This window comes from Protomyctophum bolini (genome assembly GCF_963924005.1).
Source record: "Protomyctophum bolini genome assembly, chromosome: 7".
In the NCBI taxonomy this organism is placed as follows: Eukaryota; Metazoa; Chordata; class Actinopteri; order Myctophiformes; family Myctophidae; genus Protomyctophum; species Protomyctophum bolini.
Genome location: NC_137868.1, coordinates 5,965,398 through 5,992,272, shown reverse-complemented (window position 1 = coordinate 5,992,272; position 26,875 = coordinate 5,965,398). Strand labels below are relative to the sequence as shown.

General features: G+C 46.0%; 2 protein-coding genes across 2 annotated transcripts in view; one reads left to right on the top strand and one right to left on the bottom strand.

Annotated features, from left to right (window-relative positions):
- rprd2b (regulation of nuclear pre-mRNA domain containing 2b) overlaps positions 1–26,875 on the bottom strand; it is a 42,306-nt gene that overhangs the window by 2,057 nt on the left and 13,374 nt on the right. Inside the window, exons 7-13 of the mRNA XM_080767328.1 lie at positions 23,165–23,340; positions 17,994–18,312; positions 16,780–17,091; positions 15,966–16,130; positions 14,738–14,964; positions 11,240–11,986; positions 9,271–11,128 (exon numbers count right to left, since the gene is read on the bottom strand). Of these exons, the coding sequence (XP_080623454.1) occupies positions 9,308–11,128; positions 11,240–11,986; positions 14,738–14,964; positions 15,966–16,130; positions 16,780–17,091; positions 17,994–18,312; positions 23,165–23,340 (3,767 nt within the window). The 3' untranslated portion in view covers positions 9,271–9,307. The remainder of the gene's footprint in view (positions 1–9,270; positions 11,129–11,239; positions 11,987–14,737; positions 14,965–15,965; positions 16,131–16,779; positions 17,092–17,993; positions 18,313–23,164; positions 23,341–26,875) is intronic.
- Positions 24,808–26,181, top strand: LOC308317896 (lupus La protein homolog; the record flags this gene model as incomplete). Its single annotated transcript, XM_080767244.1, has 1 exon — positions 24,808–26,181. The coding sequence occupies one exon, from the start codon at positions 24,808–24,810 to the stop codon at positions 26,179–26,181; it is 1,374 nt and encodes a 457-aa protein (XP_080623370.1).

Below are 26,875 nucleotides of genomic sequence, written 5' to 3'. Positions count from 1 at the left end.
ACAGTGACTCACACGTGACCCGACGCTGCTGACGCTCATTGGTCGGACCACAGCGGGGAAAGGGGGGCGGGACTCGACGCCCTGCGTGAGCGTTCTGGGAGGCGTGCGCGTGCACATAGACACAGACAGGCGGTCGTCTGCATGGATGGTGGCTGCATGATTAAAGGACCACTTCACCACTTTTCAACCTATCGTCAGACATAGGTCCTCACTAATGATCATGATAAAAATGGCACCATTTGTTTCTACTAAGTCTGTGTCTCATAGGAGGGCTGTGGTCAGTTCAGAAACCATATATATTGGATTAGATAAGCGACAAAAACAAAACAGCTCCATGAATTAATGCGTTGTAAATGATAGAAAATGTAATTTGGGGAATTAAGTTATGCCTTTAGAGGGATAGTTCAGATTGTTTTAATTTAAGCTGTATAAAATACTTGACATTAATATAGTGGTTGCAACTGTATTAATTGATCCATGGTGGGATTTCTGCTCATGGTTTTGGTGAAATATTAAGTAGATCCGGTCATTTTGTGGGGGGGGCACAGGCCACAGGGGGCCACGCATTAAAAGCAAATTAATCCACAAAACTATAACGTCATTTGTATTGTTGACCTATTTCTAAAATATTAGTGCAACTTTCATTCATTTTTGACCCCTCTATCACACAGAACTATATGTTCTTTGTGTCCACTATGCTCAAAAAATAGTTCCATGTGATAGAGGGGTCAAAGTTGAACGAAAGTTGTGCTAATATTTTAGAAATAGGTCAAAAATACAAATGGTTAGTTTTGTGAATGAATTTACTTTTACTGCGTGGTCCCAGTGAACCCCACAAAATGACCGGAACTACTTAATATTGACCCAAACCAGAGCAGAACTCCCACCACGGGACTCGTTACAACCACTATATTATTGGCAAGTATTTCATACAGCTTAAGTTTAAAAAAATCTATCCCTTTAAAGTAAACTGATGTTAATGCTAAATTACATTAACTAATTTAGCTGGGGAACCCCCCCCCTCGGCCTCGGAACCCATTTTGAGAACCATTGCAATAAAAAATAGCCTATTAAGTACAACTATGTGTGTTTTAAAAGTGGTTGAAGAAACTATATCAATGTAGAAATATCCTGCTACTCTGTGGTCAAAGTTATGAATTCAACATCTTCGTTGAGTAACAAGTATATATTATGCAGAATATCCAATTTCACAATTCTTAAAAAGAGGGGAAACAAATATTTATGGGGGCTTAAAGGGGCATTCCACTCATTTTCAACATCTTTATACCCTAGAGCTATGTTGTGTGGAAATATTTTTTTTTAAAGCCCCCCCCCCCCCCCCCCCATTCTGTGTTTTCTACAACTGGAGGTCTGAAAAAAAATAATTAACATCTTGATGATGTCATCAATTAATGTTTTTTTCCCCCCAGAACACAGAATGGGGGGACTTTAAAAAAAAAATGATTTCCACACAACAGCTCTAAGGTATATTAATGACATAGTAAATTGTTGAAAATGAGTGGAATGCCCCTTTAAGTATTAAGTAATGTATGTTTTATAGCCCATTATTAGCCTAATTATCTCAATCTGCAAAGTAGCCCAACTAAAGCTGCCAATTACAGTGGAGTAAATGTGCCTATATGATAGGTTAGTATAAGTAGGCTAGAAACAATGTATCAAAATAAGTAAATATACTCAAGTAGGTCTAAAATAAAACTTGTAGTAGCTGGTTCTGTAAATGTACTTAAATGCACTCTCTCACCACTGTATTCATTTAGGACTATACTTTGTCGTAGGACGGTGTCGGCGACATCGCCCATAACGACATTGCATAAGGACAAATTTAAACTCTAAACAACGCCATTACCCACAAGTCCCTGTTTTAAACAACTGGAGTGGCTTCCGTTTTGACTACTTTCATGACAGTAGATTGTTCGCAAAATCCAAATGTATTTCCACATCCACACCAGCTATTTAGGCCTATCGTTCGTGTGTATAGGCTACAACTGGAAGAAAAATGGAGCTAGCTATCTGGTCCAGTCGGAGCATAATTATTTCCTGCATGCCGTTCTAAAATTAACTTTAAACATTACAAGGTCGGTTGTCAGCCGACATCTTTACGCATGTTGTTTGGGCCAGTGGTTCTCAAAGTGGGGTCCGGGGACCCCCAGGGGGCCTTGAAGGGGTTCCCCAACTAAATTATAGTTTGGAACCGAATGGACCCTTATCAGCCTTATGCGTATGTTACGTAACACTGAGTGTACAAATCCATTTGTACACTCTCAAAGAGTTACATTAATTAATTAATTAATTGTCGATTTTACAATATAAATTGGGGTCGAGATAGAAATGCCATTAAATGGGGGTCCATAGACTAATGCTTGAATTTACACGGGTTAAGAATCACTGCAGAGCCGTATACAAATCTTCTCTTATAGGGGTCGCTGGCATCTCTTTTCAAATGGGGTCCGCGGGCTGATAAATGAGTGTCAATTAATTCGTGGGTCCTTGACAAGACATCGCGTTTGGAAACCACTGGAATAAGTAGGTGATGTAATGACGGTGAATTTAGGGCGAACAGACCATCCATTTCAGCTATCACATCTGCAGTACCACTAAATGACCAGCGAGGGGAGCTGCTGCTCCTTAAGAGGGGGCACGGCGCCGTTAAAAAATGTCTACCAGTGTTGAAATAACTAGCAGCACCGACCGGCACGCACGACCAACTTGGAAAAAAGTAGACTGCCGTCGATCTAAAAATGTTATCCAATTGGTTCATAAAGAGAAAACCAACTGTAATCCTAAGAGACAATTATTCATCAAGGACTTTGATAACAGTACGCCAATTCGCCCGTCACCAGTTCATGATATATTCAATCATATTGATGAGTCGATAACGTAAGGGTTTAGTGGAAATGTATGAGTTTCCATATTTTTCTGAAAATGAACGCCTTATGTCAAAATTTTCATCTATAATGACATTCCCAAAATAGGTATGGCAGATTTAGAAATTTTTAAGTCTGTCTGTGGTTTTCATAAGATTTTGTAATATTTGATTGATAATTGATTAATAATCAATCTTTAATACTTTTCATTGGTTAAATGCACCAATGAAAAGCATACCTATTAAACGGGATGTAAATTATATTGTGTTAAAAAGGTCAATATTGTGATCTAGTTAAGTCTGTCTCTAGTTATTCAGAAAATAGGCTACATGTTCAGGTCAGGATGGCAATTTGATCTCACACTCCCAGAATAAACAAATGCAAGTGAGGGTACAAAATAAAATAAACAGGAACAATTTGGACCTGGAACACAATTAAAACTGAAGCTCATAATTTATCTTTGTGGAGTTCTCTCTCCTGATTGGATTAATCTGATTTGAATATAGGGATTTAACTTTATAACAAAAAAATATCACTTAGTTTGTGACCAATAGTTGTATTGGAACGGATTATATATAATATATATTTGTTATTTATTATTCCATTGCCTAAATAGTAAGGCTTTTAAAGATATAGGCCTACATATTTGGTGTTATATTAGTTGTAGAGTAGGCCCGTTTATTTTTATTTAATGAAAACCCAACTGTAGTGTACGTGTGTGCGCTCAACTCAACATAACTTTTAGACTATAAGATTGAACTGCAGTATCATTAAACACATATTAGCCATCTTCCGTTGTTACCCTAACACTAATATTACTGGGGTTACCGGTAGTTGTTTTTCTCGCAGAATACACAATTCTAACCTGACCTTTGAAATACATAAGTTACCGTTTGCATTTGTGCGGCTGTTTCACCTGCTGAATGTAGTGTGTACAACTGTCTATATCAGTGGTTCTCAAACTGGGGCCCTTGGAGGTTCCACAGCCCAACGATTGATCGTTAGGAAACCAAATGGACCCTTGTGGGGGTCTTTGGGGGGTGGGTGTCGCAGAGGTCAAATTGGTATCAAATTCGGGTATGTGGTCTATTGAATATAAAACGGTCAGTCCTTGAAATTAAAATGGTTCAGTTATAGCCATACAAAAAGTCATTATGGGGGACCCTGGCATATCTTTTCAATGTATTTGTTGTCAATTTAGGGGTCCTTGACATGAAACAGATTGAGAACCACTGGTACTGTACTGTGCTGTAGGCCTATGTCCTGTGTGTGTACATGTGGTTGAACAGGTAGCGTCCATCTTGTTTAGCAGTGACCAGAATGTATGTATGTAGGCCTACTGAAATGACAATATTTCAACATGTCTCATATTGAACAACGGCATGATAGAAAATGTGTTTGTTAAACAAAAAACAAATAAATAAAAGGGGCTGAGGACTGTTAGAAAAGTGATGCAGCACCTTCAATTAACCTTCTCATAATGCCATAATGTCCTTATGTCAATATTGTTTTGTTAGGATATAATACGTCACTGTACATTTATACATACAGTACATGACATCGGTCCTCCGCATTTAAGCCAATCTATTAGGAGCAGTGGATGTCATGAATACCAATTCTAAATATTAATATAGCACCCAGGAAGCAGTCACGGCATGGGCCAAAAGGAAAGGAAAGGTACCATGTTTACCCAGGGTAACTGGACTAAGCTCAAGAACTTGATTACAGCCAGGCACTGCTCATAGAACATTTCATGGTAGGGGTTCAATGGCTTAAAAGTGTCAGTCTCAGAGACAGGGCAGGCCAGGCAACCTTTGACAGCCTCTTTCAGATATATCAGTCTCATAAATGTCCAGGTTTCAAACAATGTTCCTATACGTGATTGAAAACTGTCTTAAGTAAAAAGAAAAATGGGTCAAAATGTTATCAATTTAGCACCCCGGTTGGGTAGAAAATACCACTCTGCCAAAACATAAAACAGTGCAACTATAGTGCAACATTGGAGTGTCGCTGTGTCTTACAGGATGGAAGACAATGTTAAAACCGCTCAGAAATGAATAGTTTTAGAACTTGTCCGTATACGGAAGTGTCCTGTGATAAAGCAGTTCTAGAGCCCGACCGACATGTCAGCCATTTTTACATCTGTATCCGCAATAATGCAGCTGTCATCCCAATTCTTAAAGCTTCACCACTTTTCAACCTATCTTCATATAATAGGTCCTCACTAATAATCATGATAAAATGGCATGATTTGTTTCTACTCAGTCTGTGTCTCATAGGAGGGCTGTGGGCAGTTTAGAAACAGTCTTCCAGTGACATCATTAGGCAGATTTATTTTTAAACAAAATTTCTTTACAGAAATGTTTAGATTTTCATTTTCGTAAGAACGATGGCTTCCATTTTCGCATTGCAACTTCTCAGGACTAGAAAGCCTGCAGTTTCTATTAGCTTGTATTCCCCATCGATGACGTCACTGGAAGACGGTTTCTGAACTGCCCACAGCAGTCTCTTATGAGACACAGACCGTGTAGAAACATTTTTTTCATGATTATTAGTGAGGACCTATTATATGAAGATAGGTTGAAAAGTGATGAAATGGTCCTTCATTCAATTACAGTAGGAGTGAAATATTCTACAAGCCCAATGTGTTGCGATAGATTCTGAGCTTATAGTCCATTTTATAGTTACAAATAATACTAGGCGACTCATGTTGCGCAATAATAAACAAAATATATAACATCAGTGGTGGTTTAGAACTTCCCAAAATAGGGATCGTAATAAAAAAAATGCGGCATCGGTCAGGCTCTAAGCAGATTGCTGCGGTTTGTCAAAAACAAAACAAAACAAAAACAGACATACTCTACATGAGGTAAGGTGTGTGTGTGTGTGTGTGTGTGTGTGTGTGTGTGTGTGTGTGTGTGTGTGTGTGCATATTTAGATAAACACTCTAAGTAATAAGTGTGATATTAAAGCCGACTGCATGATGTGCTGACCTGACAGGGAGGAAAACAGTCACACCTGAAAGGATTGGACACTCAAACACCAGTGATGTATCATCATTGATGAAGAACAGCAGTAGTAGCAATAATAATGCAACTAATCAAGAACAATTTACACACAGCTTGCTCACTTCTTCAGCAAACGTCAAACTAAGAAGTTTTCAAAAAAACAAAAACAAAAATAAAACAAGGAAAGGAAAGAAGAAAAAGAAAACACTCCCTCGAGCTGAAGAATACAAATCTATGCTGCGGTTATTTACATAAGTCAACATGTTAGCTGAATGAACATACGAAACCTTTATGCAGATTTGTTTTTTTTAACTGTTCCACGGTTTTGAATGAACACAACAATGTCATTTTTTTACACATCAGCAAAAATAAATGAGAAATCACTTGGATCTTCTTGGGTTTCGCTCTTGCTTTCGTCTCCACTCATAAACCTTACACACACAAAGTCTCTGCGGACACGCACACGCCAAATGATGTCACTTTGCTGCAACAGCAGTAAATGCAGAGGGAAGATTGCTTCACGTGGTGTTGTCGAACCAAACACCAGAACCCATGGGTTCTGCAGAACACAGCTGGTCTCTCACTATGGAAATGAGACGGTACCTTACACTTACACCCCCTCAACTACCTTACAGCTAAGACGGTTTGTGTTAATTGTCAATTTATTTTTTATCATTACGTTTTAGCTATGAGTGCTCTGAAAGATAACTAAATTTCAACCGAATAAAGGGAGATGTTGAACCATTATAGCTGTGGGGGTAGTGAAGTCGGTCGCGTCATTAAAAGCAGGGCCTGTGTTCAGAACTTCCTTGCGGTTTCATCGACACTCCGTTGCAAGGCGTTAAAAAAGGTACTATACATGTCACTGTACACTGAGACAACTATCACACAGGCCTGAGGGAGAACGTTCAACGTTAACTTGGGGGGTACGTTCAACGTTAACTCCTTTAACGTTGAACGTACACGTCCCCACAGGGTGTCATCAGCTGGCTGGAGATCTCCAATCGCCCGTGTAGGCGTTTTACACGACAATAGGAACACCTTCATGTGTTTGAGGAGCGGAAACATGGAAGAATAATCAGTAATTCTACTAAATCGAACCCCCTCCCCCCCCCCCCCCCCCCCCACAACCCTTAAGGAAAAAACAAGAAAGAAAAGAACTCTCGATGAGTGGAAAAAAAAGAACTCTGCTTCACAATCTGATCTGCATTCAGTTGAAAAGGTGCCCCCCCCCCACGGTTCAATTCAAACTGACCATTTTATTCATAGCAGTAAAGCCTAGCGCAGTTCAAAGGTCAAACTGACACCACCCCCCCTTAAACTACCAAGAATAACTTTATATGGTTTTATATACACACACACACATCCCCACCACACATCATGTCATACACACATATACATGTGCACAGCCTAGGCGACACTCCCATGCACACTTGTAAATGGACACACACACACACGCGCGCGCGCACACACACACACACACACACTAGTAATCGTAATCTAGCGGTGTGGTTTCCAGCGGTGACTTGATGGACTCCTTCAGTCTAGATTAAAAAGCTTAAAGGAATTAAGGAAAGCACACAGGAGAGAACAGGCTTGAAGAAGAAAGCGTGGGAGACATTATTTACAATATGATACACTCAATCGTCCACTTGTATGACGATCCCACCCCACCCCACCCCACCCAGACCCCCCTAATCCCCGCCCCACTCTCTCTCTCTCTCTCTCTCTCTCTCTCTCTCTCATAGATCACAGCTTGCTCCTGGCGAAGGCAGATAACTAAGAGATTCAAACCGGTTGTGTTAGGTTTACTTCTCCTCGCCTTCTCCTCCTAGGATTTACCTCAAGCAAAGCAAACATGCACGCCTGACCCTCACAGAGGTCAACATGCTCTCCGTGTCTAACTGAAGCCACAACAGAACACCCAGCAACCCAACCTCGGTTTGTGACGATAAACTGAGATCAAGTGCCTGGAAATATTGTGATGTTCTATACGGGGACACTGGAGCAGCATGGAAACCACTCACAATGTTTAGTTTTTTAACGGGAAGCCAACAAAACTCAATAAAACTCAGTTGACGTGCTTTTTGACCATTCGGTCGGTCGGTTTTGTTGGTTTCCTCTTTAACTGTCCTCTGGAAGAAGCATTGAAACTACTATTTTAGCTTTCGGAGCCGTTTTGAAACTACATTTTACATTCTATGCCTGCTAAGCTGCTGATTGACTGACTAGGCTAAAACAGGCTAGCTGGTCGAGTGACTGACTAGCACGCTAAAAGCCTGAGTAATACTCAGTTGCACGTGGGTGTCACGGACCGTAAAGTGCAGACACACGCGTACAACTTACTCGGGCATACAAGAGAGATTTATACGTAGTTAGGCGCAGGTTATCGCGCACCGTAAATAGCTTATAGCAGTGGCAGCAATATTGTGGCGCCACACATAGAAAACCCAGTATGTCCGAAGAGATTTATATCAATTATTTCATGCCTGGAAGGCTCCTGGTGAATCATGACCATAGGACATTTGATTCCGTGTCAAAAGAAATACTTGGAAAGAAAATAAAATAAAAATCTCTATCTCTATCTAGAAAATTTGTTTTCAGTGATAAGTAACACTGAACTGGATTAAGAGATTATTATTTCATGGCTGGAAGGCTCCTAGTGAATCATGACCATTTGATTTGATTTGATTCTGTGTAAAAAAAAATACTTGGAAAAACTCTTTCCTTTCCACCAAAATAATTTTGGTTCTAGAACTGGTTCCGTTCTAGATTCTTGGAATTGGATTCACTGAACCGCCAGCCATTTTTTGGTTTCAGTTCCGAACCAACTATTAGGGTTTTGAACCAATTCATTTTCAGTGGAAACACACTGAACTGGATTAAGATTAGAAGGAAAAAAGGGGGCCTGTGGGAAGCATTTGTGGGTTTTCCATCGGCGGCGCCACAAAATGGCCACCAAAATGCCTCGTCATTGGAAATACTATACAGCTCGTGGCGAGGACGCACTGCGATTGGCCAGTGCACTTGCGCAAGGGCACGCTGTTATTAGCCGAGTAGCCAACTTTGAGTGGCAGTCGAGGCAAGCGCTCTCGCCACGTGTCGAAACACGATTTACTATTCTGTGCCCGCCACAGTCCACAGTTGTTGCATAGAAGCGGGGCGTGGTTATAAACACAAGCTGTATAGTATTTAGTATGTCGCTGCTATGCTCTCTATGTCGACTTATATCTAAGTCGAGCTAATTTCAGTGCGCGACCCACAGCTGTGTATAAACCAAAGCCTAGCTAGCTAGCTTGAGCTTAACGTGGACAACATACACGTTGCCGTTGTTAATATGCTAACATAAAGGGTAAGTAGTAACTGTGGGAGCATACCAGCAAAACGTTCTACTCTAGCCGTTGGTGACGCCCATCAGTAGCGGGGGGGCATGAAGGGTCTCTTGGAGGCTTGGTGGAAGGACCCTCCGCCAAACGGGGCCCCGGGGCGCTTCCCTGTGCGGGGGGGTGGGGGGGGCAGGGGCCGGTGGGGCTGATGGTGGTGAAGGGGGTGGTGTTGTTGTTGGTGGTGGTGGGGAGGCCGGCCTCCGCCGCGGTGTTGCAGCAAAGGACTCTGGGGGATGGGCAAGGACAGGATGGGGGGGCGGAGGATGGGCAGGCGGAGCAAGGGGGTGGGGGCGGCGGCGGGGGCCTGAGCGGCTTGTTTGCCCCCGGGGGGGGCTGCAGCGGGAGCAGAGGCTTTCTGGGGCAATGAGGGGGGGGCTTTCTGGGGAGGCTGCGGAGAGGAAGTGGGGGGTTTCTGGGGAGGCTGCGGAGAGGAAGTGGGGGGTTTCTGGGGAGGCTGCGGAGAGGAAGTGGGGGGTTTCTGGGGGGAGGAAGGGGGGGCTTTCTGGGAAGGCTGCGGAGAGGAAGTGGGGGGTTTCTGGGGAGGCTTTGGGGAGGAAGGGGGGGGTTTCTGGGGGGAGGAAGGGGGGGCTTTCTGGGAAGGCTGCGGAGAGGAAGTGGGGGGTTTCTGGTGGAGAGCCGGCGAGCGGGGAGGAGGGGCGGCGGACTCGCTGCCGCCGGAGGGTGAGGGAGAGGGAGGGGTGGGGGTGGAGGGGGAGGAGTTTGAGGAGGAGGAAGGGAGGGAGGGGGGCTCCTTGACCCGACCCAGGAGGGGCGGGTGGGCCCCGGGCGCTCCGGGGCGGTGGAGGGGCGGCGGCGCGTGATGTTGGCGCAAGGGAGGCGGCTCTTTGACCGTGCCGGGGCGGGGGTGAGAGGACTGGGGGTGAGGGTGAGGGGAGAAAAGGTGCTGGGGGTGAGGGTGAGAGGGCTGGGGGTGAGGGGAGAAAGGGTGCTGGGGGTGAGGGTGCTGGTGAGGAGGGTGAGATTGCTGGGGGTGAGGGGGCTGCGGGTGGGGATGACGTTGGTGGTGGTGCATGGGCAGCTTGGGCGGTTCCCCGAGCAGCGACCCCATGTGCGGAGGAGGAGGCCCCCCATCCCCCCTGCCTCCCTCCCCCCTGCCTCCCCCATCCCTGCCTCCCCCCTCCCTGCCATCCCTGCCTCCCCCATTCCTGCCTCCCCCATCCCTGCCTCCCTCCACCCTACCTCCCCACTCCCTGCCTCCCTCCATCCTGCCTCCCCCATCTCTGCCTCCCCCCTCCCTGCCATCCCTGCCTCCCTCAACCCTGCCTCCCTCCACCCTCCCTCCCCACTCCCTGCCTCCCTCCATCCTGCCTCCCCCATCTCTGCCTCCCCCCTCCCTGCCATCCCTGCCTCCCTCAACCCTGCCTCCCTCCACCCTACCTCCCCACTCCCTGCCTCCTCCATCCCTGCCTCCTCCATCCCTGCCTCCCCCATCCCTGCCTCCCCCATCCCTGCCATCTCTGCCTCCCCCTGCCCTGCCTCCTCGCCCCCCTCCCTCCATCCTGATGGGAGGAGGAGGGGGCAGCTGGCGGTCGACGGTGACCAGCACCCCGCCCACCATGACGGTGGACATGATGGGTGGGGGGGCACCCACACCGCCACCGGGTGGGAAGGGGGGGTGGTGCGGGGGGTGAGGGTGGTGCGGGGGGTGGTGGGGGTGCGGGAGGGGGGGATGAGGAGGGGGAGGGGCGCCCTGCTGCTGCTGGGGGGGCATCATGGGAGGGGGAGGGGGGCGGCGGATGGGCGGCGCAACGGCAAAGAAGTGGGGGTTGCTGGGGTGGGGGGGGTGCTGCTGCGGCGGGGGGTGGAACTGAGGCGGCGGCGGGGGCGGCTGGGGGTGAGGAGGGTGATTATGGAGGAGGAGGTGGTGGGGGGGGAGGGGGTGGTGGTGGTGGGGGGGGAGGAGGTGGGGTGGGGGGAGGTGGTGCTGCTGCAGGGGGGGAGGGGTGGTGATGTCGTCGGCGGGCGAGCGGGGTGGGGCGTTGTTGTTGCGCTGCTGCTGGTGGCTCTCCATGTACTCCTCCTCCTCGTACCACGTCATGCGGTCGGCCCCCGGCCCGCCCGCGCCCCCCGGTCCCCCGCCGCCCACGCCCCTGCCCCCCCCGCGGAGGGGCCGAGAGCCGCGCTGGCTCATCATCATGACGCGGTGGATGCCCTCCACGGTCTGGATGCGCTCGCCCGCGGCGGGCCCCGCCGAGGGCGGCCGGTTGGAGCAGGGCGACACCAGCGTCTCGATGCGGTGGTAGCGCGCCTCCTCCTTCTCCTTCTCCTTCTCCTGATGACCTTTGGCCTTCTGCTCGTCCCCCTTCCCCCCCCCACCTCCCCCCGTCTCCGTCGTCGGTGCCGGTCTCTTGGCCTTCTTGGTGGCGGGGGGCTCTGCCTCTGCGTCCTTCGACCTAGAGGGGGCGCCGCCGTTGCTGCCGTTCTTCTTCCGGGAGGGCGACGGCGACAGGAAGTCCTGGTCCGTGGTGTTGCTGCTGCTCGGGGTGATGACGGCGTCCCAGGGCTCGCTGCGGTAGGCCGTGGGCGAGACGCCGCCACCACTACTGCTGCCCCCGCCGTGCGGGGGCGTGTCCATGATCTCGTCCTGGGTGGGGGTCCCGGCCGCCTCGTCCCTGACGGGGGTCCCGTCCACCGCCCCGTCGGGGGGGCTGCCGTCGCTCAGGCCCAGGCTGAAGCCCAGGTTACCCTGCGGGACCACACCGAGATTACATGTTATGGGATTATTATTACGGGCAAACAGATTAAAGATTAGAGATGTCCCGATAACGTTTCGGTATCAGAAAAGCATCAGATCGGCCATCATTTGGTCATATCGGTGAATATGCCGGTCTAACCACAGATCCGACACAGGCGTAAAGGAAGGGGTTGACACTATGGCCCTTTTATTTTAAACCAGTCCCTTGACTTGAAGTGCTCTCGCGAGGTTCCCGCACCAGGAAGTGCCCCTCCAGCTGAATCAAGTTCCCTTGATTAGGGTGCTGGTTATAAAAAACTGGAAATGGACTCGCCCTCCTTGTGCAAAAACAGGAAACAGACAACATTTGTTGCCATGGTTACCATCATGGCATTGTGTTACCCGTTATTTTGTTTGTACAGTTATATTGCATTGCATCGTGTATGTGTTTGTGTGACATGTAGATTTAATTAATATCAACATTTAAAAGGAATTACAGCGTGACTGTCAAAAGGACATTTCATATACGTCCATGGTGTTTATAAATCATTGTGTTAAAGGTGTTTTGTGGCTCGATGCAGTGATTCCCAAGGTTATCACACCGGATCAAACAGGCTTTGTGCCTGGTAGACAGTCTTTTTATAATATGCGTTGACTGTTCAACATACTCTACTCCTCTCAGTCAACCCAGTGGCCATACTACCTCTTTATGTCTTAGACATTGCCTAATTCAATTCAAAATAGTACATCGTTTGCATTTCTCGAGAGAGAAACTATCTAAAATGTATCCCGACATTGACTCTACTTGTATAAGATGTCATCTGGAGCCAGCCTCTGTTGGACTGGGGATGCACTTCCTTGAACCCATTTTGGAATAGTATTTTTCATGCTTTCTCAACCATTTGTCCAACCCGATAACTGCTATATTTGGAGTTCCCAACGACGATGCACCAATTACATCTTCCCAAGCCAATTTCATAGCTTTTGCTTCACTCATAGCGAGGAGACTTATTCTCGGCAATTGGAAATCTGATAAACCTCCAACATTCACAAGTTGGGTCAAGGATGTTCTATCCTTTATACCAGGGTTCCCCAATTAGCTGCCCGCGGGCCACAGAGCGCCCCCTTGTGGCCCACGAAAGAATTTCATTTTTTTTTGGGGGGGGGGGGGGGTCCCAGATATAAATGGCATTAAATTGGGGTCAGTAGCCTCTGCATGTCAAACTGGGGGTCCTTTTCAAATGGGGTCTTGCCCTGAACATTAATTTCAGGGCAAGACCTCGACCTCGCGCGTGCCGACTCGGCCCCCAGCCTGGTGCCGTAGTCAAAATATGGCCCTTGAGAAAAAATAATTGGGGAACCCTGCTTTATACCATTGGAGAAGCTCAGATACAGCAGGTACAAATCTCGCCAGAAATGTGTAAAGGCTTGGTCCCCTTTCCTTGAATTCACCCTTTCACTGTCTTTTGATGATGTGTCCTAAGTGTTTTCCTACATGTAATTTGGTTCACTGTGTAGCCCCTTAATCTAGTAAAAGGCAAATTTTATTGTATTTAATTTATTCATTTATTATTTATATCCTTTACTACCTTATTTTATTGTTGCTTTTTTGTTCTTTGTGATGGAACCGGGGAGGGTGGGTATATGTGGGGTTGTTTGTCTACAACATTTTTTAAACCTATAAATAAAGTTATAAAAAATAAAATAAAGTGTTTGGTATGTGTGGTTTAAAGAGTATAAGTAAATAAAGAGCCCTTGTGAACATCAGTTGGAGCGTTATCTATTCTATTAGCAGTTTATTTATCATTTATTTGTGGTGGTACTTACATTTTGTAGGTCACGGTTTCCATGCGGACACAGAGCAGGGCTGCACAAGGCAATCGAGTCTAGATCGGCATAGACTCGCTCTTGAGGGCTTTATAAGTCACTTCCACTCAAGGCTGCTTGGTTTCGGACGACATTTAATACGGCGCAGCCTCGCGTGAACGCGCATATCGAGGGCAAGTGTGTAGGGCGAGTGGCGAGGAGGCGGTTTCAAAAAGAGGGTTTGCTTTCGAGCTGCCCAAACTGTAAGTGCACATTTGAGTGAGGAGTCTGCTAAAAACACAACACGAGATATATAGCTAGATAGCTATAAACATCATTCCTGGTCGGTGGACTTCAAAATAAGATATTTTTTTATTTTCGTATTATAAATATTATTCTCTGGTATCGGTATCCGTTATCGGCAAACACAGAAATTGTGGGATCGGAAACGAAAAAAGTGTATCGGGACATCCCTAATTGCGATTTAAGATATCGCGATAAGCTAAATATGCGTAAAAAGGCTCTAATGCGTGCCGTTTTTTCAAACATTTAAAATGACACTTTTTATTAACACGTTGTTACCCAAGTATAGTCGTTCTACAAAAGCTCACAGCTTGAATATCTGCCATTTTTGGAGAAACCGTTTTGTGTAGAATGAAATGAGATTGTACCAAATGTACTTCACAGAGTATGGACTGTTTAAATGGTACCGGATTTGCAGCTCAAATCTCCACGATACGACTGTCGAGCGTTTATTTTTTAACTCATTTTGGGCGGGAGACCCTTTTGGTGTTTTAAGCATTGTTATACTTTAGCCATTGAAAAATAGCAGATCTACAAGCTCATAGCACGACTGTCAGGATTTACAAGACATTTCGTAGAATCAAGCTCAGGTCTAAATGGGTTAATTCACGATAAACGATGACATGGATTATAATAATGGTCCCGATCCTCTACCTGAAGGAAGCTGTTGATCTTGGACTCCAGGCTGGGCGTGGAGGCCACCACGGGGGGCGGGGCCGAGAGGCGGGGCCGAGGAGGGGGCGGGGACGCGTCTCTGTCTCTCATCAGCCAGTCGGCCCGGGTGGGCGTGGCCCGCTTCAGGCTGTTGGCGCCCGGGAAGGCGCCGGGGCCGAACAGCTTGGCCTTGGACACGGGCAGGGTGGGCAGGATCTTGGCGGCGGCTGTCGAGTCGGGGGAGGGGCGGGTGGGAGGGGCAGAGGAGGGGTTAGTCACGCTGTGGAGCAGAGAGGACAAACCTGGAGGTAGAGAAAGACCGTTAAGACCATATCCATTCATCCATTGTCGATTCAGTGTCCTTGGGACAAGACACTGAACCCCACATTGCTCTCCCGATGTGCTGGTTGGTGCCTTGCATGGCTTCCGCCGCAATCGGTGTATGAATGTGTGTGTGTGTGTGTGAATGGGTGAATGTAATGCACGATCTATATGTAAAGCGCCTTGGATAAAGGTGCTATATTTCCAAGATGCATTTATATAGCGGCTATATAAATGCACCATTTACCATGTTCAGGATTACATTTCAAAAGCAGGAAAAGTAGCAGATCTACAAGCTCGAAACGCAGAGCTTGCACTTGGCAGATCTGCTACTTTAGTGTGACACTGTAGTATGATCACATCGTAGTTCATTTATTTACAACAACAACGACACAAAAGGGTAAAATATGGATAATAGGTTTCTTTTTTTCTTTTAATTTGTATCCCACGATTTTGTAACCCGGTTTTCTTTTCACATAGTGCCAATTATCTAATGTAATCCTGGGCGCTACACTTCCTCTGCCAACCTGGGGGGGCAGCAGACTGACCTCATGCCTCCTTCTATGCATGAGGAGTCCAAGCTGCTTCTTTTCACCGGACAGAGGGGAATTTCCCCGGCCGGACGTAGCGCGTGGAAGGGACACGTTATTCCGACCAGTTCCTTTCCCCTCCATCAGGCGCCCCGGCTGGCCAGGGGGAGGTAGTTTAGAGACCAGGATTACAGCATGTTTTTGTGAGGGTATCTACCCTAGGGGACACATGCAACATGCAACATGCAAACTCCACACAGAAAGGCCCTATCGCCAACCCCGATAGGTTTCTTCCCCGACAGCATAATCATATTATAGAGCTCTGAGTGTGTGTGTGTGTGTGTGTGTGTGTGTGTGTGTGTGTGTGCGTGTCTCACCAGGCGTGTGCGTCTTGGACAGGGCATTGAGGATTCCTTCGCGTGAGATGTCGACTCGGGACAGGATGCTGGCCAGGGCGGGACTGGTCGGGGCAGCTTTGGAGGCTGCCGATTGGCCAGAGGGGGTGGTGGGTGTTCCGGGGGAGGGCCGGGGGGCGGGGCTACCTGCTAGGGGGGCGAAGCAGAACAAGAGGCAAGAATGAACTCAATCGTAGATGATCAAACTTTGATCCTTGAAGACGTTGGTCCCAAGATGGAAACCTCACCATGAACTCCAAGTTTCACAATGGATCCTTGCACTAATGGACTTGATTCTCTTTGGAACTCTCTATAGGGCCAGAGCGTAGGGAGGAGTTCAGAAAGGGTTATTCTGGTTGCCATTTTCCTGCCTACCAGTAGGCTATAGTAGTAGGCTGCTGCTTAATTATCAAATAATTAAATACACGCTGTATGGTTTCTTTGATTTGGGTGTCAAATGACAAAATAACATAACCTTCAGCAACATTCCCAAACACATGTATGCTTTGCTCTCTACCGCAGACTTACATCAACAACAGCAGACCTACAAGCTCATAGCGCGGCACTATGTATAACATAATGCTTAAAGCACTGACTGACCTGCCGTGTTCTTCATGGCCGAGGTGATGGAGCTCAGGATGGAGCTGATCTTGGATCTGATCTTAATGTATAACATAATGCTTAAAGCACTGACTGACCTGCTGTGTTCTTCATGGCCGAGGTGATGAAGCTCAGGATTGAGCTGATCTTGGATCTGATCTTAATGTATAACATAATGCTTAAAGCACTGACTGACCTGCCGTGTTCTTCATGGCCGAGGTGATGGAGCTCAGGATGGAGCTGATCTTGCCCAGGTCCACGTTGGCCAGGTTGACTCCGCCCAGAGTGGCGGCGCTCAGGCTGGAGGGGGAGGGGCTAGGGGAGCTGAGCGGGGGGGTGGAGGTGGAGGAGGCTTTAGGGAGGAGCCGGGTGGGCGTGACCGGAAGCGTCAGCTTGGAGGACACGCCTCCTCCTGCCGCCAACAGTAGCTTTGTTATTGAGGATGAGGGTGACGATGCGGGTGTCGTCTTGAAAACGGCGGCGGCCATCTTGTCCTTTTTGACCTCCGCTGTTGGGAAGGACACGTTTGAACACAATGACGTTAATACTTAAAATATAAAATCACACCTGTGTGAAGTAGGGCATTCACTTCTAGTCATTTTTACTAGTTGACTAGTTCCCTAGTTCTAGTAGACTAGTTGTTTAACTACCCATTAAGACAAAAAAAATACATTACATTTAAAAACTGTGAACATTGGTGACTATAACTATAATCTACCTGATCTTGAGGCCTACAGAAACTAGACGACTGGTGGAATAGTTGACCAGTTGCTTAATGACCTAGTGTGAAGTGAGGAGCGCTAATATATTAAAGTCTAACTCATGTATCATTAGGTGATATAAAACAAACGGTGACAAAACTAACATTAAATTCTCTTTATCGTTATAATGGCATTTAATGTTTGCGTTAGGGACAAAATGACGTAAAGTGTCCTTTCATAGTCAATAGCGTTTTTAAAACAAACATTGAACCTGTATATAGGAGAGACTAGCCCCCCTCAAAAACACTGATATATTAAAACATTAACATAACATTAAAATATTTTAAAAGACTCTCTTCAAGATTGTTTTGTATCTTGAGGAATTTATCCAGCACATCAATTCCAATAAAATATACAATGAAATTGACATTGATCGTCATACACCATCTCAGTCCGGCCAATCAATTTGCATCCTCACCTTCGTCTTCAATGTCTGTGTTTAAGCAATGTTTGCGTTACACAAACACTCAAAACCGTCCATTCATTCTCAATGGCATTTAATGTTTGTGTTCGGACAACGTTTGTGTTTACACACACACCCTCAAAGCTGGACGTAGGAAGGGCTAGGGCCCCTCAAAAATGTGAGTACTTTTTCCAAAACTGTGAGTGAGTGAGTGAGTGAGTGAGTGAGTGAGTGCGTGTCACTCACCTGGAAGGCTGAGGTGGTCTGCGTCGTCCTCATCAGACATGGTGTCCATGGTGTCCTCTGGGCCGTCAGAGGACAGTGAGGCCAGCAGTCCATCCATCCCGTCGTCCATGGCCTTGCCGTCCAGCTCGGGGTCCAGCTGGACGTCCAGCTCCGTGGCCGCCCCGCCCAGGCCCATGTAGGGCGAGTCGGAGCCCGTGGGGGACGGGGCGTCCTCCGAGGGCGAGGGGATGGGCGAGTCCTCGGGCCCCGGCAGGGAGTCCTTCAGGATGTCCAGCTTACGCTTCAGACTCGCCACGCGGTTAGCGAAGGTGTTGTAGGCCTGGCGGAGAGAGAGAGAGAGAGAGAGAGAGAGAGAGAGAGACAGTGAGGTTACAAGTAGTGATGCACCGAATATTCGGCTGCCGAAAATATTCGGCAGAAAATGGCTAAAAATGCATTTTCGGCCTATTCGGTTTCAGCCCGAATAGGCAGAAAATATATCACCGAATAGTGTATGCAATTAATGCATTCAAAAGAGCTGAATACATGTTTTATGGACTCAGGTAGCTTTAAGGTACGGCCGTGACAGCAATTGTAGGAAAAAAGATATATAATATTAATCATATTCGGAAATTCGGTATTCGTTTTTCGGCCAACTGTTTCCTATATTCGGTATTCGGTTTCGGCGAAGAAATTCACTTTCGGTGCATCCCTAGTTACAAGGTCTGAGGTTGCCTTTGGTATCAAGATAAAACATGTTCCCATGTGCATCTGCATCACTCACTCATTCCTGTTACCTCCTGACCTAGCTGAGGCACCCCACAACGCTCAGTCTCGTTGTATTTGACAGAAAAGGAGACATTGCTTAATATGATTATGGACGACGTGTTTGGTTTCTTAATAAATAAATACAAGGAACACTATAAGAAATTATACTCTAGGAAATTCCCAGATTAAAAAACGTTAATGTAAAAATGTCCCATACTGTTGGGCCGTTCATAATACCATTCAGGTATGAAGCTGCACTGCTTGCTGTATAAATCCAGCCCCAGGGCTGCATTTGACCCGCGGGCTGCACTTTGGACACAGCTGCCTCAAACTGATGACATCAGGGATCTCCATACATGGGCATGAAGGGAAAAGGACTAACTGGGGGTGTCAATGAAGGAGCGGAAAGTCTGGCGTGGCGTGATCTCGACCGTGGTCGAAAAATGATGATGATGATACGAGCATAATGCTGATGACATCAGGGATCTCCATATATGGCCATACAAGGGACAAGGACAGCCCTTTGAGAACCAATGCTTTAGAGAGGACATGTTCGCCGCTCACCATAGGAGGAGATTAACTTTGTTCCAGGCTCATGTGGTCACACCATAGTTTGTGGAGACAATGGCAGGACAGGACTTAACATACAGGGAAACAAACGCCAATTTACCCCCTTACCCCCAGACCCAACTATACTGTGTGACAAATCAACAAAACAACAGCTCTGTCATTCACTGCGACTGTACACCAGTGCTAATTTCTCTGAATATTAACACTATGACGTAAAATGTTTGTTTTTCACTGACAAAAACTAAATAAAAACTAAGCTATGATTAATAAAACTAAGACTAAATATATTGATGATTTCGTCAACAGATGAAAACTAGACCAAAATGTTAGGGAGGGACTAGTGGACAAGACATCCAGGAGAAGTAAAAATAAAAGTTTGGTTGCGCTCAGGTGTTGTGCTCTCAAAATAGCAGATCTACAAGCTCACAACACGTAGTGCTGTGACACGTTGTGGATGTTGTAGATCTGTAATTTTCAGCATGCAACCAGGTGTAAAATCAGACCTGCTGAAATACATTTTTATTAACAAAATAAACTATAGATTTGGTCGACAAAGCTTTATATCCCCTTAAGGGTTTCACTCATATGGATATGAAGAATCAAATGACGGAGAGAAAACGCTAATGTTACTGCTGACTAATTAATCAGTTACATTTTCTCTAGAAACACACTGTATCAAATATTATTGACCGTCTGTCTTAAACGATACAGAGACACCTCCACGACAATATTGCCAAGACAGTTAGTTTAATTTTGGACCAGAATTAGCCCATCGCTAAATCCCACCCCAAAAATCATTGTCCAATGCCAATCCAAATAGTTTAGAAACTGTTGCTATGCAGGTCAAGCTTTTGCATTTATAGACTAAAACTAAATTAGACTTGGAGGGCTGGGGACTGCTACACTACACTATGTGCAGGTATAGATTAATCTCTGGGCAACCAGTACAGCAGAACAAAGTGTTTCATGTCAGGGACCTCCAAAATGACACATAATAGCCAGCAGACCCCCATTTGAAAACATATGCCAGGGACACCCACAAGAGAAGATCTGTATGGCTATAGAAGTGATTCTGAATCTGAACCAATTCAATTCCAAGGATACAGGGGCAGCTCTCGTTCAAAACTCACATCACAGCTGTCACTCGATCCTGTAGGTTCACACTCTATAACATACGACGAATTAGACCGTTCCTCACCCAGGAATCAGCCCAGCTCCTAATCCAGACAACAGTCTTGTCAAAACTCGACTATTGTAACTCCCTCCTTACTGGCCTACCAGCATGTGCACTTAAGCCTCTCCAGCTGATCCAAAATGCCGCAGCTCGCTTGGTCTTCAACCAGCCAAAATTCTCCCATGTCTCCCCCCTGCTCCGCTCCCTCCACTGGCTCCCGGTCGCTGCCCGCACAGAATACAAAACTCTGATGCTGGCATTCAAAGCAACCAAAGGTATGGCTCCCCCTTATCTTGCAAGTATGATCGAACCCTACAAACCCTCCCGCTCACTCAGATCAGCCAACGCAGGGAAGCTGGAAGTACCCTCACTAAAAACGCCGGGACAACGCTCCACACGTCCCAAACTCTTCTCCCTTCTGGCTCCAAAACTGTGGAATGCACTTCCCATTGCAGTCAGAACTGCAGCATCACTCCCAATCTTCCGCCGTAGTTTGAAAACCCACCTTTTCAGACTCCATCATGGCCCATAGCACTTACCCCACCCCCTTAGATAGCAATTCTGTAGACTTAGATAGCATTTGATACAGACTTATAGCATGTTATGTAAACAGCATAAGTGCATTGTATGTAGTCATAGCACGTCATAGTACATAATGTATATCATAGTAGTATAGATGTATAGCTTATTTCATTATAGATATTCCACTGTTACTTTCTTAGCTTACACATGTTTCATGATAAATGTTTTTATGTGATGTATTCCCCATGCTTTTTGTTCTTGCTTAATGTAAATCGCTCTGGATTAAGAGCGTCTGCTAAATGCCTAAATTGTAAATTGTAAATTGTAGCGGTGGCCGAACGGTTTGCAGAGCGGTCTTGATACCGGAAGGTCGCTAGTTCGTATCCCCGGACCGGCACGTTAAAATTACCACCGCTGAAGTGCCCTTGAGCAAGGCGTTGAACCCCTACCATGAAATGTTGTATGAGCAGGGCCTGGCTGTAAACAAGTTCTTGAGCTTAGTCCAGTTACCCTGGGTAAACATAGTAACTTTGCTTTGCTTTACCCAGCATTTGATATGCATTAGGCCAAGTGCGGACCCCCACTTGATACCATTTTGATCTCTGAGAAGTGAACCCCCAACCCAATCTACACTGTAGTATCATCAGTGTTAAAGAAAGTTCCCTTTGTACACTCTCACGAGGGTCCAACTTTGGTTTGGGGGAGTGGGGACCTCTGGAACCTCTCAAGGCATGGACCAGACCCCACGTTGAGAACCATTTGTAGTACATTAGTCAGTGTCACTGGTGTCTCCCACAGTGTTCACAACGTCAGCCCACGCCCCTGTCCGACCATCGCAAGATCAGTCTAAACAGATCAACATCACAAAGCATTAAAGACGATGCCTCTTACCATGAGGATGTATGATGATGTATGTATTGGCCCACATGATCTCACATGACCGTAACCACGGTAACAAAACGTTAAAATATGGCCCCACAGCAACAATAAACACAACAGGGCAGTAGAAGAAGGCCCCATTAATATTAGACCTTACAGCCAGAGTCCCAGAAAACGCCCTTTCCCCAACCAAAATGTACCTATGTATGATAGGACTGATAAAACACCGATCCACAAAAGTGGAGACAAATTTGACTCCATTACTGTGGGGTCAAATGATCATCAATCACAGAATTCTACATTTCCTCACTGAAAACAATGTCTTGAACAAACTACAAATGTGCTTCCTATCAAAATGCGTATAACAGACACGAATAATTTTCTTCGCCAGAGTACGTACTATAGACGAATAACAGTTTAAGTCGAAATTTTATTCTGACCCCTTCACGAAAAGGTCTAGTTGTCCTGACCCCTTATCCATTATTTATACATTATGGATAATTAGTGTGGACTTAAACTGTTATTCGTCTATAGTACTTTATTGACAACCAAAAGGAAAAAATAAAACAGCGGCACACTGCCAGACTCGGACTACCGGCCAAGATGCCTGGACCGCTGAGCCACGGCCCAGGCCAAGCTCTGATGATCTCTGAACCCCATTTTGCAGACTCCTAGACCACCAATATCCTATGACCATATATGGGGACTGCTAGGACCACATAAGGGACCGAGCGACTTCAAACTCAACGGGCACATCGGCCAGGACTGGAGGGAGTGCGATGCCCGTCTCCAAGTCGTTCGGGTGCAGCGGGTTATGCAGAACCACCGATCCAACCAATGTGTCATATATGGCCATGGCAAATATACAGGGTATATGGGCACATACTAATGACATCAGGTATCACCATATAAAAAAGACAGACAGACGTGTACTCTGACAGAGCCCCAAAACTATGACGCATAGCATCCCCAATCTCTAGTTTTTTTCAAAACTAGCAGATCTACAAGCTCACAACACATCACCATGTGGTGTGCTGAAGCTGGTAGATATAACATTTTTTCAAGAACTCTCTCTCATAATGACATGTCCAGAATTAGGGACGCCAGAAGTAATTCAACACCACATTAAACATGACGCGTCAAGAGAAACATTAGTAATAGGCTCTATGCACAGCAGCCATATCGGAAAGAAATTGGGCCTCCTCTTTGTTACGTCACCACACCTTTAATAGTTGTACTCACATTGTTATGTCACCACACCTTTAATAGTTGTACTCACATTGGCCACGATCTTCACCTCCTTGTACTGCGCCTCATAGAAGATGTCTGCATTTCCCAGAGCTTCCAGCAGGGGGGGTCCTGTCGTAAACTCCGTCTCCAGGAAGCTCACCAACTCCTGCAGTTTCACACCTCCCTCCTCAAAGTCCACAGCAAACTTGTTCCCTCCGGCCTTGTCTGGACACACACACACACACACACACACACACACACACACACACACACACATTTTAACAATGTATTTATGTTTACATAAAGGAGAAACATACAGGGACACAAATATACCGGTAGGTGCAGTAATAATAACAATGATAAACTTTATTTATATAGCACCTTTTTGAACAGTGTTCCAAAGTGCACAAACAACATAATTAAAACAATCAAGTAATCAGTGTTACATTACAACAATTACAACCAAAAATATAACAACATTGTCAGGGGGAATAAAGGCCTCTCTGTAGAAGTGTGTCTTAAGTTTTGTTTTAATTTAATTTAATTTAATTTAAAATGGTGAGGGAACTAGCAACCCTAAGGTCCAGTCTGTAAGGTTACATTCACACAATCATGGCTTGTGTTTTCATGATAAAATTGGCATATCACTCAGTACTCTATATAGGTATATAGAGAACATACATGATGGCTAACAATTATATCTGTTAATAAATATTTAACAATATCAATCAATCCCAAACAGTGAAAACACAGAAATGTGTGTGGGGAGGAATTCTTTGGCATAACGACTGAAGTTGGGGAGAAAAAGGGGGCCAGTAAAGAGATATCTCCACATATGGAAATGCATGTGGAGACATACGTCTCTATGGCTTACTGGCTGTGTCGCTTGTATGCTCATATATGGAGTTACATGTCAGGATTGTCCAAATATGTCCAGGGAGGCCACAGAGGTTAACACATTCTGTACAAAACACGTCTGGAAACGTCATAAGGATCAGAAACGAGTAATACCTTAGACGTCTGTGGACGTCCTAGCGACGTCCAAACGACGCGGGCGAGATAATAATATTCAGAATTATTCCTTCTTTTTTTTTTGGCATTTCGCTTTTCGCTTGCCGTATGCTAACGCTCTGTGCAAATATTAGCTTGTCATTGACTCCCATGTTAGCGCGGCGGAAAGAATGACTCGTATCTCCTCATCCAGGGCGCTCTCCGTGGTGATGAATGGATCGATATGCTGGCGCTGCATTTCTGCTCCTCATCCGTCTCTCCCGCAAAATATGAACGCTTTTTGGAGTTTATATAAATATATTAAGATGATCGGGGATTATGAGCTCACTTTGTCAAGTCAATTTTTTTAAGAAAGTATTTCCGGTTCATGGCTTTCAGAGTAAAAGCGATCAGACTACTCTGGCACTATAGCGGCCTTTATTTTGATGCACGTTGGCGTACTCAATGTGTTAATGGCATAAGAGCACTGATATCATATTGATGAAATCAGGGAACTCTTTTTTGGGCAGACATCTTGTCCAAATTTGAAGTCATGAGTCAGAGATGAATCATCATGTCATAGATAACCGTCATTGTTTAAAAGCGTTGAGCATCAACCTCGCCATAAGTTTCCTAGTTTGCACAACCTCCAGACACACGAAGAAAGGTTGAAGAAGCAAGCAGTCGTGATCATCAACAATCATGGCAGAAACCCAAGACATGTCTCCAGTTGAGCAGAACGTGGCTCGACAGATGGAGTACTACTTCGGTAACCACAACCTTCCTCGGGACAAGTTCCTCAGAGAGCAGCAGCTGGATGGCGGCTGGGTGACTCTGGAATCCATGCTGAAGTTTAACAGACTGAAGTGTTTAACCACAGACCCCGGCGTGGTCGCGTCCGCTCTTCAGAAGTCAAACGCTGGACTCCTGGAAGTCAGCGATGACAAGACAAAAGTCAGGAGGTCTCCGGATAAACCCTTGCCGGAATTAAACGACGAATACAAAGACGCCGTCAAACGCAGATCCGTGTACGTCAAGGGTTTCCCAATAGAGACGACCCTCAATGAGATCCAGGAGTGGCTGAACGGGAAAGGCACCGTGGAAACAATTCAGATGAGGAGAACCCTGCAAGGGCAATTTAAGGGCTCAGTGTTTCTGTGCTTTGACACGGAGGAGTCGTCCAAGCGATTCACAGAACGTCCAGAAGTCAGATTGTTTAAGGACAACGAGATGATGGCGCTATCGAGAGACGGCTATCATGCAAAGAAAGCAGAGGAGCGAAAGCAGCACAAAGCAGAGAAGAAGGCTAGAGCTACACAGGACAAGGAAGAGAAGCAGCACAACGTAGAGAAGGAGGAGATGGATCTGCTGTTGGCTGAAAAGGGGGCTAGCTTGCTGAGGTTCTCTGGAGAACTGGAGCAGGTTTCAAGAGAGGATTTCCATGAACTGTTCTCCGGGCACGGAACAATTAAATGGGTTGACTTTGCGAGGGGTGCCAAGGAGGGCACCCTCCTCTTCGACGGGAACGCAAAGGAGGCTTTTGATAAGGCAACGTCAGCAAACGGAGGGACTTTGCGAGTTAAAGACAGCGAGGTTGTATGGCGGGTACTTGAGGGAGACGAAGAGAAAGAAGCGCTGAAGAAGATAGTGGAGGGCCAGCAGGAGATGCACAGCAGGAAAGATAAAGGCAGAGGAGGCGGCAGAGGAAGAGCAAGTGGTCGTGGAAGAGGAGGCCAAAGGGGATGGGCTGGCAGAGACCCTGGCATGAGAACACAGTACCAAGGGAACAAGGTTACATTTGAAAGCGATGACGAGGATGCAGCACTGCCAAGCCCAAAGAAGAGAGTGCTAGAAGCTGCTGATGTCCCGGTGGCAAAGGTTGTGAAGACCGGAAATGGAGACGATGCCCTGCAAAGTCCCAAGAATGATGATGTCCCGGTGGAAAAGGTGGTGACGACCGAAAATCGACCATATCAAAACACTAGAGGACAGAAGCAGGTGCGGAGACTCCGGGGGTGCCTGGTAGCTGAAACACCCACGGTTAAAATAATAAGCCAATATGCACCCACGTATTAAGGGCAAGAGGTGTTGGGCCGCCCAACTTGGGCATTCAAATGCTAATAAGGTGGCTTTTGTTCGGGACTTTGAGCACTCACAATCATTATTGAAACATGACGCCCCTGGACAGAAGGCCCGAGCTGAGCGTGCTCTACTGTCAATTGATTTAGAGAAGGATAGACGGGTGCAGACTATAGATTCGAAACAGTCCTGCACTCACCATTCAAAAGAAAATTCACCTTATTTTATGTACTGCAGTGGCGGTCATAGCAAACAGGATGCACTCAGGCCATCATAAAAAAACATCTTATTAAGTTTGTTAAATATATTAATAAAAAACAGACGGACTTCCAATATGCTTAAAAAATAACAGCAAATCCATAAACATCTTGACCACTGGCAGAACTCACAAATGCAATTTGTGAATCTGCAATGTCCTTACTACTTCAACATGGCACTGTTGTATGATGTATTACAATTACTCACAAAAGGGGGGGGGGAGGAATATGGAGATATGAAGGTGACAGCGATATTATTCTCTTTGGACTTTTTACTGAGTCACTGAGTTTCAAACAATCATTTTTAGTTTTTAGAAAGATCTGCTGGACAATTAAGACCCGTGTGCCACTGTGCCATTATGTATTCATCTTGCTTTAGTTCAAAAGAATTTACTTATTTTAAGTTCTTGTGAAAATCAAACAAACGTTTAAAA